The 15,311-nt window shown below is 39.7% G+C and overlaps 1 protein-coding gene across 1 annotated transcript in view; it reads right to left on the bottom strand.

Annotated features, from left to right (window-relative positions):
- Window positions 1–14,472, bottom strand: part of kntc1 (kinetochore associated 1) — a 29,744-nt gene extending 15,272 nt beyond the window's left edge. The window contains exons 1-29 of the mRNA XM_080737954.1: window positions 14,322–14,472; window positions 13,160–13,302; window positions 12,840–12,960; window positions 12,505–12,620; window positions 12,292–12,370; window positions 12,024–12,101; window positions 11,885–11,919; window positions 10,717–10,827; window positions 10,306–10,399; window positions 9,386–9,438; window positions 8,703–8,815; window positions 8,546–8,603; window positions 8,339–8,437; window positions 8,199–8,242; window positions 8,001–8,063; window positions 7,788–7,863; window positions 6,359–6,484; window positions 5,991–6,157; window positions 5,585–5,696; window positions 4,845–4,988; window positions 3,116–3,172; window positions 2,811–2,882; window positions 2,091–2,210; window positions 1,839–1,982; window positions 1,628–1,723; window positions 1,354–1,457; window positions 903–1,005; window positions 625–759; window positions 127–246 (exon numbers count right to left, since the gene is read on the bottom strand). Coding sequence (XP_080594080.1) covers window positions 127–246; window positions 625–759; window positions 903–1,005; window positions 1,354–1,457; window positions 1,628–1,723; window positions 1,839–1,982; window positions 2,091–2,210; window positions 2,811–2,882; window positions 3,116–3,172; window positions 4,845–4,988; window positions 5,585–5,696; window positions 5,991–6,157; window positions 6,359–6,484; window positions 7,788–7,863; window positions 8,001–8,063; window positions 8,199–8,242; window positions 8,339–8,437; window positions 8,546–8,603; window positions 8,703–8,815; window positions 9,386–9,438; window positions 10,306–10,399; window positions 10,717–10,827; window positions 11,885–11,919; window positions 12,024–12,101; window positions 12,292–12,370; window positions 12,505–12,620; window positions 12,840–12,960; window positions 13,160–13,285 — 2,766 coding nt within the window. The 5' untranslated portion in view covers window positions 13,286–13,302; window positions 14,322–14,472. The remainder of the gene's footprint in view (window positions 1–126; window positions 247–624; window positions 760–902; window positions 1,006–1,353; window positions 1,458–1,627; window positions 1,724–1,838; window positions 1,983–2,090; window positions 2,211–2,810; window positions 2,883–3,115; window positions 3,173–4,844; window positions 4,989–5,584; window positions 5,697–5,990; window positions 6,158–6,358; window positions 6,485–7,787; window positions 7,864–8,000; window positions 8,064–8,198; window positions 8,243–8,338; window positions 8,438–8,545; window positions 8,604–8,702; window positions 8,816–9,385; window positions 9,439–10,305; window positions 10,400–10,716; window positions 10,828–11,884; window positions 11,920–12,023; window positions 12,102–12,291; window positions 12,371–12,504; window positions 12,621–12,839; window positions 12,961–13,159; window positions 13,303–14,321) is intronic.
- Window positions 14,473–15,311: the final 839 nt, after the last annotated feature.

Genomic DNA, 15,311 nt, shown 5'->3' with positions numbered 1-15,311 from the left:
TATTGATTCTGCCATATCGGTAATCGCATCGAAAATGAAACTCTAGATAGCAGCATCTCTAGAAAATGGAAAAGACTAAATAAACAAGTCATAGAATTTACATGCTGGCAAATGACATCTGCCCACCTCATCGGATATGTGATCTTTGTCCTCCAGCTGGAGTCTAGCCCAGGTTGTAAGACGGTCTATCACAATCTCCAACTCTGCAGAGGACAGCTTCTTCAGGAGAGTCATGCATGCCTCAGTCTGTGAACAACACACCATTTTCCATTAGATACTCGCCAGACTCCATCACCTGAATTTCCACGCGTTTTTTGTTTGAAACCGACTAGCCATATCTGGTTGGGCGTCGCAATGTTATTGTTCCGCCATATGAATGCCAAAACAACATATACCGGTATTTAAAGAAACCTGACAGATTCTTAAGATTTCAGAGGTTTATGCATAGGCTCTACCACAATGATACCCCTGGTTTCATAGTGCTTTATTTTTGGGAGCACAAGCTTTCCATTAGAACAAATACAAATCAGAAAACTTTAAAACGAGTTGATCCCAGCCTAGATACTAACAGGCCACAACTTCAGATAAAAAACATAAAATAAAGATGAATGATGATTAACATACCTTGCCTTGGCCAATGAGCTGGATGAGATACAAATAATGTATCTGGGAAGTTGTAAGTTTGTATGCTTCAGCCAACTTTATGGAGTCCTCTAAAGACGATGGGAGATCTTGCTTTATAATGTATCGAATCAATGTCTAGGGAAATACAAATCACAGTTTTCTGGATTCAAATGAATGCATCCATAGCAAAGGCTGTCGTGCCTGAGTAACTTGCATTACATTAATGGATAACTGGAATAAATAATTCAATGGATGTTAAATTAACATCTAAATCATACCATAATTTGAGTGTTGTTGGAGAGGTTGAAGTTACGAATCCCATAGCCTCGGAGCAGTTTCCTAATCTCCATCAGACGGTAACTCTCCTTCAAAAGCTCTTGTCTGGAGATGGTAAAAAAAAGATAAAGCGAACATATTATTTTGGACTTTGCTAATTGCATCAGATTAAGAACCAGGTTCAAGTTTATTCATCCAGAGGTATATGGTTGAACAAGGTGATGAAAGCACAGCAAAGCCTCCATTTTCTCAGGGGAGGTCCTACGGCCATTCTGAGGAGGTACCACCTCTAAACCATCAGTTCGAGCTGATTCCCATACCTGAATGGTATGGGAACTGTACTGTCCTCCTCCACAAAGCATTGCAGAGGGTCATGCGAACAGGTGGTTACTACATTACTACAAAATGACATTATAGTGCATTGCATATAAAGTCATACAGTAGGTGACATACTTGGGTCCCTCCATCTCCAGGTACTGCTGCACCAGCGTCTCCACCACTTCACTCCAAGGCACCACAGCCTTCTGCATGATCTCCAGTACAGCATCCACCATCAACTATACACAAATACAATACAGACAATTTAACAACTTAAGATGATGGGAGATTGGAACTTCAGTTAAAATTTCAATAATCAACAGTAGTTATCAATAGTTTTATAATTGCCATGACCTGTTAAGACCAGTAAATGTTTCCTGTTGATACAACTTTGGTAACAAGAACTCACGTCAGTATCAGTCATGCATCCCAATACAGACACTGCTTTAGCCTCCCACTCTGTAAATAGGGTTGTGGTCTGGGAACTGCAGCGCTCCAGCAGATCCTAGATCAGTATCAAAGAGAGAGATGCAAAATGTAATCTCTTCACTACAGCACAATCATTTTGGCAATTTGGTGCGTTTTTTCCCCCAATGGGTCTGATTATGGTTGGTCAATACCTTAATATACTGTAGGAGCAACTCGTCAAAAGGAATCTGATGTTCCAAGCAATATGGCAGGATGGTGCGGTCTACTGCGGCGGGGATGAGCTCTGGTGCTGGCACCTTATCCAGCATGAAAAACACCACATTCCGAACACTTCCCTACCAGGTTCACCAGGAAGTTCAGAGATATTAGTAAACAAACCAAATTCAAGTCCCTGCTTCAATTGTGGAACATTGCTGCAAGTGAAATGTTTCATTTACACACACCTTCTCAAAGACAGAGAGGGACAGTCGGCAGTTGTACTTTCTATGAAGGTCCAACAGCTGGTTCAGGCTGGAGACCAAGGATTTCAGGCTCTCCATTTCTTCTGCACCATAATAATCATTCTGAAAACAATGAAATATTTCATACTACTACTACACTCTGCCAATATGTGTATCATGTTACCAGTGCGCCCACTATACCAAGACATCAGAGACGTCCCACATATTACACACACCCGAGGGGAGTTTGAAAACATGACCAATGATGGAAAAACTCCCATACCTACTGTGAGAAATACAACAATGTGCAAACATGGCAGCAAAATCTGTTGCGACAAAAGGCCAGAAACTGGAACAAACCACCCTAAGGACTACAAACCATGGATTGACATCTAGACCTACTGCACATACAGTATGAAACAGAGCTGCAACCTTTAAAAGCATTTTGAGAAAAAATAATGCTGTTCCAAAAGCTTTATACCCTGTATATATATAAGAAATGTCACAATGCGACATTGCTCTGTTTGCACAATGCTGTATCCCCTCCAACTGTATTATATGTTCCCCATTTTCAACTGTTTTTATTTTATTTGTGACACTTGCTTTGGTAAGTATGTTTTCTCACGCCAATAAAGCTCCTTTGAATTTAAGTGTCCACAGATATGATATGAAATAATGTGTACTGTAAGCAGAGCACAGTAAAAATGGAAGGGGAAGTCTTACACACTGCATCCACATCCATAAGGTGGGCAGTCCTAGCTCTGCCATGTCAAGTCCATTCTGTGGCCAGGCTCCCTGGAAGAACAGGATATATTGACAACTTAGTTGATTAAACATTAGTTACGTTTTGGTTCACTTAAACACTTATTTAACCAACATGCATCGGAATGTTCAATTACAATTTGCTTGGCACACAGTTTTGTCTGGGAAAAAAATATTCAAAGGGTTGTAATTCAATTCAATGTTGGAAATTCATCCACAAATAATTATAGAAAGTATATATAAATTCTACTCAACTACTGCTTTACCTTTTCTGTTAACTCCAGATTCCTTGCCCTCAGCTCAAGCCATCTTGCCAAGATTTTCTACAAATGTGTTTTGACAAAACAATTTTAATACTAACAATTACCACAAAATGTAAATAAATTATACACACAACATACATACTGTAGATCCACAACATACCTCCATACAATTACCCTAAAATTATTATTATTTCTTTCAAACTGTTAGGTGATAATAAACCCACTTATTAATGTTTGCATGAAGAAGTCATGGACATGGTCATGTGTCATGAAACAATATTTTCTCCAGGGACTTTCGTATATTCAACTCACTGCATTGCATATATTAAATAAAGGCGACATAAGTCTCAAGTTGATTCTCACAGTACTTAAATTGAAGAGACCAGTGGCTTCCTAAAATGTATTGTGTCATCCTTTGGAAAATCACGATTGGCACAATGGCACTGATTTGTAGTCAATGGAATAAACTATGTAAAGAATACCTATGTGGTTCCTTTAACACATTTACTGCCATGGAGCGATTAATCAGTCCAACAGCGTTTATTGCGACCGAAGGTCGCATATACTCTGAAGAAACGGGTCGCTTGAGTGACCTTCCTTCCGTATCCTCGTGACCTTCCTTCCGTATCCTCTGTGGTGTCAGTGTGATGTCAGCGAGTTGTGACATCACTTCCTGTACAGGGCGGCTACACGAAATGTGGATAACACTATATATGGAGATAGTCCAGTCCATCATGTCATATGGGACTACCGGCATAGAAAGTAGCCATTGTTAGGCCGGAGTCAATGGCTGACTGTCTGTACAGGAAGTGATGTCACATGACATACTTTTTATGCCCATATATGAGTCCTAACATGGAGATGTGGATAACACTATATATGGAGATAGTCTAGTCCAATATGTCATATGGAACTACCGTCATAGACAGTAGCCATTGTTAGGTCGGAGTCAATGGCTGTCTGTCTGACTGTCTGTACAGGAAGTGATGTCACATGACATACTTTTTATGCCCATATATGAGTCCTTCTGTACCACATCTCCATGTTTAGGCAAACTCCACACAGAAAGGCCCTATCGCCAACCCAACCTAGGGTATGAGCGATAGGGCCTTTCTGTGTGGAGTTTGCATGTTCTCCCCGTGTCTCCTAGGGTTGATACCCTCACAAAAACATGAACAAACTCCCCCCAGAATGACAACAACTAGAATCGTCAGAGAAACGCTGTGGTTGGCCAGATGGTCAAGAATTGGCGCAACCTCGCCCTTTAGGGCGAGGTTGCATGTCACCCTGAGGTCGCATTCCACCCTCAGGTGTCTTACTAGTTATATTAAACCATAGCGTACGGTCTGCGGCACCCGTGACTGATGCAAAAACTCAAATTCCCATAATCCATCGGGAGATGACGTCATCAGGAACGCCGCTTTTGCATTCCAGACCAATGTTATGAAATTCAAGAAGATTGATGTATCTTGGAATCTCCAGATCGCGTTCTTGGTCAAAACAAACAAGCCCTTATCTACAGTATGGACCATAACAAAAGCACAAATGTTGCGGTTGTAATTTTCCTCTAGATGAAACTAAAGTACGTAAAATACGACCGCCCACGACCGGATGTAATCGGATTACATTTGGACATGCAGTGCGTTCATGGATCCTTGGAAATAAGACCTGGCAGAAGCTACTGAATTAATTAATGATACCTTTCAGAGATTAAGACTCTGTAACATCTCACCTGTCCTCTGGGAAGTACCCTCCTTACAAAAGGGACAATGACAGCTCTAAACCATGGACAGAGGTCTTGCGATGGCAAGTCCTCTGGGATTGAAGCAAGCAGAGTTTCAAGTCCATGCTCGTCGAACTTCTCTGAAATCTCTCCCTGTCCAGGGAACAACATTATCAATACAGCACCATGATATTCCTTACAGAGATCAAATGTGTTTGTCATCAGCACTTTATGTAGAAGTAACAACAATAAGTAACAAGAGGAAGAATACCGATAATACATCAATGAATCAAAACAGGATTACAAGGTGCTTTAGATGATTAAATAAATAACCAACAGAATACAAACACAATAACATGTATAAAATATTAAGTGCAGTGACAAATAAAAACATCAAAAGAATTAAACATTTTGCCTTTCTATAAAACAATGTTGATAGCAAGTTTGAGTTCCTCAGGCAGGTCGTTCCTGACAGCAAGGCTACATTGAACACCACCATCTTCAACCTTGACTAAGGAACATGGAACAACCAGCAAGTTTTCCTCTTAGGATCTCAGTGTTAATAACAAAAAAGTTTAATTAGAGATTAAGCCACGAGTGCCATAAAAGTAATCAGTAACATCAATTCTAACACAGGCAGGCAACCAGTGTACTATAGATAAAATATGAAAAATACTGTATGTTCTCCTCTCCTAGTTTTGGTTAAGTCTCACACTAGTGGTCTGTACAATTTGGAGAGTGAAGACTACCTCATGTCGAAGCCAAAGGAGCTGAGCACCCGTCAGATTGCCTTCTCGTAAGTGGGTCAGAATCTCTCCAAAGTTGTCTTTGCAGTTCAGAAACTCAATCCAGGCAATGCCACTGAAGGTAACAAAACAAAAATCCCACACAAAAAAGTATTATTTTTTTTATATGTCACGGTTCGATATAAGAAAACTACAGAAATGTCCTTGAACGGTGTGCACACGCCTTGTGCACGATGGACACGCTCGCGCCCACGAAAAGGTAAGAAGTCTGACAGTCAACTATATAAGTCGATTTTGATTTATGACAGAGACTGTTTAATATGTTGGTGTGAACTGTGAAACTCTATTTTAGTTATACATATTACACACACACACACACACACACACACACACACACACACACACTTACTTGAACTTATCCGGACCATAAAGACTGCAGAATGTAGCCAATCTGGCCAAAGCCTCCTGAATATGCAGAGAAGTGTATCGTGTGGCAGTGTGGTTCAGCATTTTCTCTGCCGTCTCAAAGGTGGGCCATGGCATCTTAAGGCAGTATTCCACCACATACTCCTCATCCTAAGCAACACATAAAATAGTCCTCCATCAGCAAAGCATTAAAGGTTGATAGTTAGATTTTGGCTATGGCCAATTGTGAAACCTTTACATTTTAATTTTTGCAATGGCAAATCTTTTACTCCAACTTTACTCAAATTTTTTTCCACTTCACTTTCAATGCATAAATGATCACTCCCCTCTAAACAGTGACTACTTGCTCACCATGATTTTCATCAGGTTGGTGTGGGCCTCTTCCACGAGTTCACACAACACGTTGTCTCCATAACCACCGACTGAAGCAGAAGCCAGCTGCTCCAGCACAAAGTCCAGCTTCACCTTGTAAACAAGCTGAGGAAGAAGCAAGAAGCATTGTCAGTAGTACAGTATAAACCCACTAATCAAGGCAGAACCAACTATATCGGCAGATCACCGCCACGTCATTCTGACAAAGACATACACAAACCCAATACACCAATCTATAGGCAGGACCACAGCCACGTCACCATGACTCAGACATAAGCATAAACAAAACTGATACGCCCTTTAGTCGGATCTCCATATGCATATATGGAGATCTGGTTGTCCAGACCGACAGATCTGCTATGCCCATATAGGGTAATGTGCAAATATGGGGCAGACTTGGCGCAAAAGGGACACAGACAGACAGACAGACAGACAGACAGACAGACAGACAGACAGACAGACAGACAGACAGACAGACAGAATAGGTACATTGACAAGGCCCCGAAAACTAGCGGCCCTAACTCTAGATGTGACCTCTAGTCTATACATCCATAAATGGTCAAAATCTGTGTTTGTGTTTGTGTATGTGCATGTGTGTATCTGTGTATCTGTCCTCCCTTTATCTCAAGAACCGTCAGACTTCAAACAAGGGTGTGGAGTGCCCAAAGTGAAGTTGGTTGGATCAGCAATTCTCCACAAATCCCCATACACGAAGATGCCCTGATTTCATCAATGTGACATCATGGACTGAGCTCCAAGTACTATGATAATGGGAACTACAACAAAGTACTCTGACAACGGGCAACGGATATATTACATAATCGTCATAGTATTCACATTATAGACTGGCCTCCCAGTACTATGATGCACTAAACACTCTGAAAACGGGTACAACAGGCATTGCATGACCATAGGGGCTTGTGTTCCAACGGGAATAGCACTATCTATAAACTGAATAAGACTGATCAACATCAAACTTAGCATGTGTATTGCCCAGGACCCAAGGATCCCTCAATCTCCAAATTTGGCCAATCAGTTGTATGGTAGTCGGTATCGCTTTGGGTACTCTATGACAACGGGTACAACGGGTATTGCATAAATGGGTGTGGCATAACCTTTTATTAACAAACACCTTTATTGTTCTAACAAAAGAATATCACCATCTACTAACCAGTCACTTTAACTGACAATGAATCAACCAATATTCACAGTTCCTTGTGGAATGAATAATATCCCTTTAGCTACTGTTACATTTTTAAAAAGAGAAAAGGTGAATTAAATGTCTTAATCCATCAGCCACCGTATTCACTGGAAAAAAGCAACACAATGGAAATCTAACCACATTTTTTTTACTGTACTGTCAGTACTGGTCAAATGAAATGAAATTCCATTTAGAAGAGACACTGACCTCCAAATCCAGCTCAAATGTTATAGCAAACTTTTCAGCTTCTTCAAATTTGTGCCTGTAGAGAAGCCGACTGAGTCTGGGAACAGTAAAACAGTGCAATTTATCTTCTATTATTGACCTCACATACAGTATCATCCGTTATTGATATCACATATGACATGACAGGCTGATCAAATTTAGATTCCAACTATTAGTGCAAGACCAGTATGTTACCTGTTCTCAGGCAAAGCCTCTGTGAAGCATCTCATGACAACAAAAGATATAGGCTCCTCTGGGCTAATTTAGATAAGATAAAAAAATTAAAAAAATAAATAAACATCCATCACCCAGATATCACATCATGGTCAAATGTTCACTGTGAATCGTTTACAGTACTAATCAATGGTGGGAAATGTTAAAGAAGACTCTTACCTTCCTGGGTTCTCAGAGATCCCTTCAAGCAAATAAATTGTGTCCTGAAATGAAAGTTGACATGTGTAGCACAGTGTACAACTATTGAGACCAACAAAGAACTGCTTCTATTGGAATTTGCAAGAATTTCACATAATTACCATGCTCATTTTTGTCTGAACGAGGCAAGAGGTAGAGGAGACTTCGAGGGAATAGAGAATAGCCATGGAGGGTAGAGAGCGCACGTGAAGTGTACTCATCTAAATAAAATAAATGTAAAAGGAAAAAACAAAAACATACTGAGATTTATGTAGATTAACATGAAATGATCATTTTTCAAATTGCCTCTAAAGAAATATGAAGGCTACCGTGTGGTTGTCCTTCTTGGACAGTGTAATCATCTTCTTCATGCTGCCCTTTTCTTGGCTGAAATACAGATCGAGTTACATTTAAAAATATTAACTCAGTCTAACAAATCGCACAATATCTCAAGCATGTACTATCTCACAAAATTGTGATACATACACCGCCATGGCAGCTGAGTCACACTCTGTGATGAGTTGGAAGTCATGTATGGCAAAATCAGGCCAGCAGCAAATCATGACCAGACAATGTAGGTCCCACATACTCAGAACATCCTGAAACCAAGACAGGAAAAAACATCAAAAAACTAACGGTGGAGTCTGAAGAGGTGAGTCTTCAGTCCACGGCAGAAGCTAGGAGTGCAACAGGGAGTTTATTCCACAGATTGGGGGCCAGGAGGGCAAAGAGTCTAGGAAGGACAAGTGGATTGTTGTCCTGGGGGTTTTAGCAAGGATTCTGTCAGCATCCCTGTGTTAGCTGATCTGAGTGAACAGGTGGGGTTGTGGGGATCGATCAAGCTTTGGAGGTATGGAGGTGCCATACCTTTGGCTGCTTTGAAGGCCAGCATCAGTGTTTTGTATTGTGTGCAGGCAGCAACCGGGACAGTGACAGTGGAGTGAGCGGAGAAGGGGGGCGAACCTGTGAGAATTTGCCTAAATTATGTGCCTCCCCTATATACCGCTTTCATGTGGTCTGTTCAAATAAAATAAAAAAATACAAAAGGGGTGGATTGACCAATGTTAAAAAAAAAAAAAAAAACCTAAGCAAAATTAAAAACGAAATATTTTCCTTATCATTACTTACTTATCACATATCAGAGAACTAACAGACACTTTTGAACTTACCTCAGTGTCAAGAATATAGATGAGATTTTCCACCACCTGGATCTTCCTTACACCTTGCAAGCGAAGGTGAGAGAAACAACATCTTACCAACAGTTGACAAGAAATTACACTTTTTATAAGAAATATCAAATATCTGAATATAAGAACAACAATATCTTGACACTCATCAACTTCCAACACACACTTCTCCAACCAGGAGAGCAAGGTTACATGTAAAGCTGCAATCCATAACTTTGTTTTGTATGTGAATAGAACATTATTCTGACCAATGTGTAGAGTAAGTAACCTTCTAAATGTATGTTTCCAGGGCCATGTGGCCCATACTGTAGGACAGCAGCTTCTCTCCTGTTTACATAGCGTGAGGTAGCTTGATGTACAAGTAAACCCCCTGTATGTAGCAGGGATTTACCCCAAATTCAACCCTTGTCAATGCCGAGTGCCAAGAATGGAGGCATCCGGTGCCATTTTTATAGTTTTAAATATGACAAGGCGAGGGATTGAATCCCGTCCCGACCACACAGTCTCAGTGCGGACACTATAAACACAAGGCCTCTGAGCTGTAATCTTTTTGGTAGAGCATATTAATACAATGTAACTAATACAACCGCAGTGGTTATAGTTGCTCTACCTGCTCTTCTATTGAGAAATGCATGTTCTGAGGTCAGGTAGGAGTGGTATAATTAAGCTCAAAAGCTTAATATACTGTAAGCTCTGATCAAACATACTTTCTGCATTAGCTCAACAATAGAAATGTTGGGGCTCATGTGGTTTGAATCCAAGTAGGACAACTTACAGACTGCAGCTTTAGAAACAATTTCTCGTCCAATGTATAGACTGAGTAGGGCAAAATCTCGTAATTATGCTAGTAATGATAATACATATGGAATTCATTCATATGGATACATGATGGAAGAAGTCACCTGGGATTAAGCTAGAATCCAGAGTGTCTGCAAGGCGCATAGTGGCCTGGTTTGGTTCCAATGTCCAATGGGTGAGAATGTCCTCTTGATTCCCCTTTAGAAAGCAATCAATTAAGAACCAGGTTTTTTGGTATCAAAAACAATTACTATTACAGCACCTTTTAATCAGACTCCGTAAAGTTAATTCTAATTTCTCTTTTGCAAGTCCCACCACCATGGTGATTTCATTTCAAGCAAAACGTTTTAAGAGCCATCTCCTCCTTAAAACTTCAAAGACAGCTCTAACAGCTGAACCATGACCATGTTTTGTACAATTATTGTCATCCTTTCAATGCACTCCATTTAGAAGAATAATTCAATGTTCTGCCTTCAGAACTATTCTCTACTCTAGGACGGTAAAGAGTTATGTACCCCAATAATGAGATGTCCTTCATGGCTTAGATTGAACATCACTGCTGTACTGCATCCTTCCCCATGTGATTCTTTGGTGGAACAGAAGTCGATCTTGATGAGAGACTGGAGCTGAAAGGAGGCAAAATGTGATTAAATATCTATCCATCCATTAGTGGTTTGTGGGTTGATCAGTTGCCACAGCGGGGCAGGTGGGACCAGGTCAAGATTCAGACGTAATTATCACGGGCGGGTCAACACACGTATAAAACGATAAACAAAAAAGCATTCTGGTAACCATACATTTAGAGCATACATGGGCAACTGGCGGCCCGGGGGCCACATGCGGCCCCCACCTTCAGTTAATACGGCCCGCAGGTTGATACTGGAATACTGATATATTATTGATTTCAGCTGTTACAATTCCAAACATGACCTGCTTTAATTCCATCAGTCTATATTAGTAGCTTAATGACTAGTATAGAAGTATTATCATTTTTTGTCCAATGTATTTGTATTTAGGTTCATAATGTTAACATGAGTATATAACTAAATGTGTTTGAAATTAAATCAAAATGTTACATTTCAGGATTCCAATTAAGAAATAACAAAACATAATTCAGGATTCCAATTAGAAAAGAAGCAAAAATAGCTGATCTACAAGCTCAAAACGCATCGCAGTAGATCAGCTATTTTTGCTTCTATTGTATGCGATACTAGAATGACAAAGTAGGACGTAGCAATATGCATTGTGGCCCTCTGGAGTGAAGGTGGAAATGTAGCGGCCCTCGCCATCATCAAAGTTGCCCACCCCTGATTTAGAGAGAGCGTTTACTCTCTCTAAATTGCTCGAATGTCCAGTATATGAAATGTATATTTGTTCATTTGATTGTTTTGAGGTCTCCTCCACATGTTGACATTGAAAAATCGGCAAGACAGAAGGACACCACCACACCAGCATTATAGTCTTTTGACTGCAGGCTCTTTTTGTTTTCCAATAGTGAGTTTATGTTTATGCGACACTGAGAAATATATTATCGATACAACTTGAATCTCCGTGATTAATTTATAAAAAAAGAGACACTAGTATGAAACAATAGACTGCGTCAAGAATGGTGGCTTTAGTTTCTATTTTTCGAAAAGCGAGCATCAACTACACACACAGCAAATGAGAATTGACTTCAATTACCTCTTTCAAAGCTCCGACATCCGATTTGTCAATGGCTAAGGTAAAAAGGAAAAGAACATTTATTATGGAAAACAATGGAAAAATAAACTCCAACACGCTCTATGTATACAGTAAGCATTTTGCATAACATAACACATACCTGTCTTTATCTTCACTAAAGCAAGGTTTGTGATGTGGAAGAATCCCTTGTTGATGAGAAGTAGAATGCGATATATCCCTGCAAGCATGAAACAATAAAATACATCCAACCTGGCATTACATCTAACATTCCATAACTTCATCCATTTCATTGGACACAAAAAAAGCTACCGGTAAATGTATTCCCCTTCATAGTCTGATGATAGCAGTCCATCTCAGAAGCTAGTTTCTAAGAACTATCTAGAACGATAAATGGTAAAATATCTCACCTGATGAGACCTTATCCTCCTCTATTACGAGATGGCGGTATGTTTTATCATTTCTTTTACATGGTTTCTCCACCAAAGCCTGCAAGTCAGGTTGTCTCAAGCAGAGACATCGAAATATTGTGGGTGAATTCAGACAAGTACTGCATATAACAATACAAGTTAAGAGGACAGTGCTACAATCCCATGAGGTCTAAGACACTGTTGAACACATACCCTGGTGAGGAGGATCTTCTTTTGTGGAACATAGATCAAATGGAGGTACCCATTTCTTTCGCAGACGACCAAAAACTGTCCTTCCAGACACACATCCACTGCATCTACAGCAGTTTCTGGAAGAAAAAGTAACATCAAATTATTAGACTAAACAGTAACAGACACACGTAACAGACACACAGCTCTCTGCATATTATCTTATTTATATGTACTAACAAACAAGTTAATAGGCTGATTCACAATTATTATGACAATTGTACTCCAAAGAACATAAAATTACATCTAGAACAGAAACTAATTGATGCTGAAATAAGCTATATCAAAGAGATATTTACCAAAGTCAAGGTGCAGCAGGATGTTCTGATAATTCTGGTCAAACAGAATAATGGTTCTGTCAGCAACAACAATGCTACTATTCGTATCACAAGAGGAATAGAGAAGTGGATTGGACTGCACCTGCAAAGGATAACAATTTCTATAAGTGAAGTTTTGGTCAATACATAGTTTAAAGGTACAGCTTAAAAAGGAATACAAGTACAGCAAATGCAAGGTGTGTTGAGGACAGCCTGGGTCAGGCTGGGTGTCTGTCCATCACATGGATATTAACCATACTGCATGGTAATTGCTAAGACACAATTCAAACGCTCAGTATTACCTTTTCTCCAGTGGAAATTTTGACCAATGTATCCACTTGGTACAAGCCACTATTTTCATCTGCAACATTGCGAAGCCGAAGACTGCTGGTGTCCTCGTTAGTTAGAAGTTCAACCTCGCTCCACATTGTAGTTCTTTCTCCAACTAAACTTAGACGAAAGGGTTAAGAAAAGATCAGTCACTTAATGTTCATCATAGTGTTGCCCTGAAAAACCACTTACAGGCAGCAGCCGTTCGCAACTGGTAAAAAACCTAGCCCAACCCTACCCTCCCTGCCCCTTCCTTGTATATACTTGTATACTTGTATATTCCTTGTACATACTTACTGTCTGTTTAGATTTACTGTATATTCCTTGTATATACTTACTGTTTGTTTAGATTTACTGTTTTCTTTTCTTTTTTTTCCCCTTTTTCTTTACATATCTACTGCATAGTACTGTGTTCTATTTGTCTTTCATTCAATGTTATATGAGATACTTAAATGGTTTCCTGTTGAAATAAGCTTAGTCTTTTCATGGATCTCCTTTTAGTAGACCTTGTACCAGTGAACTGTACCGTCATGAATCTGTACATTTTCCTATGCAAACTTCTAATAAAGCCTTCAATCAATCAATCAAGTGTTATCACTTATCAGTTCATCTCATTGACCAGTGGTGAGTGGTGACTGGTGAGTAAGTATATTTACTCAAGTACTGTACTTAAATAACATTTTAGGTACCTTTACTTTACTGGAGTATTAGCAATAATCAATTGTCTACTCCACCACATTTCAGAGGCAAATATTGTACTTTTACTCCACTACGGTGACTAAAAAACTTTAGTTACTAGTTACTTTTCAGATATATAGATTATTATACTATAGTAAAGCATATAAATATTAAACCACATTAGCCCTATTCTATACGTGGGCATTTCAAAGCAGCCGATCTAAGCTTAAGCTTGTAGATCTGCTATTTCAAACATTTTGGTACTTACTACTTTCTACTTTTGGTACTTTAAGTACTTGATAGTGATACCAATACTTTTACTCAAGTACATTTTGAATTCCGGACTCTACTTGTAACAGAGTATTTCTACATTGCAGTATTGATACTTTTAGTCAAGTAAAGCATGCGAGAACTTTTCCCACCACTGCTCATTGACCTAAAAAAGCTCATACCTACCTACTGTTTGCCTGTCATTGGCCTGGGAAACAGACAAATTGTTACTAGCGAGAGTCTGGCTGGTACAGAGATGGCCAGATTGGGTCGCGCCAGGGTAGTAATTACGGTAGGCCTATGTACTATCACTAAAGTCACGAACAACTACTCACAACCAAAGTATACATCTGGTCAAACCGTAAAAAATGGCATATCGCGTTGGCGTTTCCAGTGTCAACCATAGGTGTCAACACGTCGGAACACTACAGTCAGAAGATAAACAGATAACTTCAGAAATTGGCGGGCAGTAGATAGCATCCGGGATGCACAACAAGTCACAAGGCGGAGCTTTATTTTCGACAGGAAGTCAATGCGAAACTCGAGTGGGTTGCCAGGTCTGCCCATTGGATCCCCTAACCTCGCCTCACCAGGCTTTCTGGGGGAAAAGGATCCCCACTCCCTTTATGGTTCTTGTAGAATCAAGAATTCAAGAGAGGGGTTTATTTATTATTTTCCACTCACTGACTTGTACAGGCAATGCAATGTTGGTGTGACATGCCATTAGAAACTAAAATAGAAATCAAAAATTCATTCATCAGAAATGTAATTAATTGAATACATGGTGCTTTCTTGGGTTTTATCCTTTTAGTAGACCTTGTGAAGTGGTTGATAACAACCCCCAAACCCAATAAGTTGTTCAGCCGGCAGGCCTGGGAGATAAAAAAAAAAAAAAAAACTATATGCGCAAAACTAAAATCACTCAAATCGAAAGAATTGCTTTAAGTTTTAAAATGATTTACTTTATTTATTTCAGACACCAATTATTACAGTACAGTAGGCCTACTGTAATTGATGTAAGATAGGTCTACAGATAAAACAATATTTGTGACAGATGTGTTTTTATCTGTACCTTACCAAAGTTACCATCCATCCACTTGAATGGAGAAACTGACATTTGTATCTGTCTGGCACAGTGCGAAAGGGCCTGTAGAGGGAAAGGAAACTTGCATGCGG

The sequence above is a fragment of the Nannobrachium achirus genome (genome assembly GCF_963921795.1).
Source record: "Nannobrachium achirus genome assembly, chromosome: 12".
Classification (NCBI taxonomy): Eukaryota; Metazoa; Chordata; class Actinopteri; order Myctophiformes; family Myctophidae; genus Nannobrachium; species Nannobrachium achirus.
The sequence above is the reverse complement of the archived record's forward strand: the minus strand, read 5'-3'. Positions and strand labels throughout refer to the sequence as shown.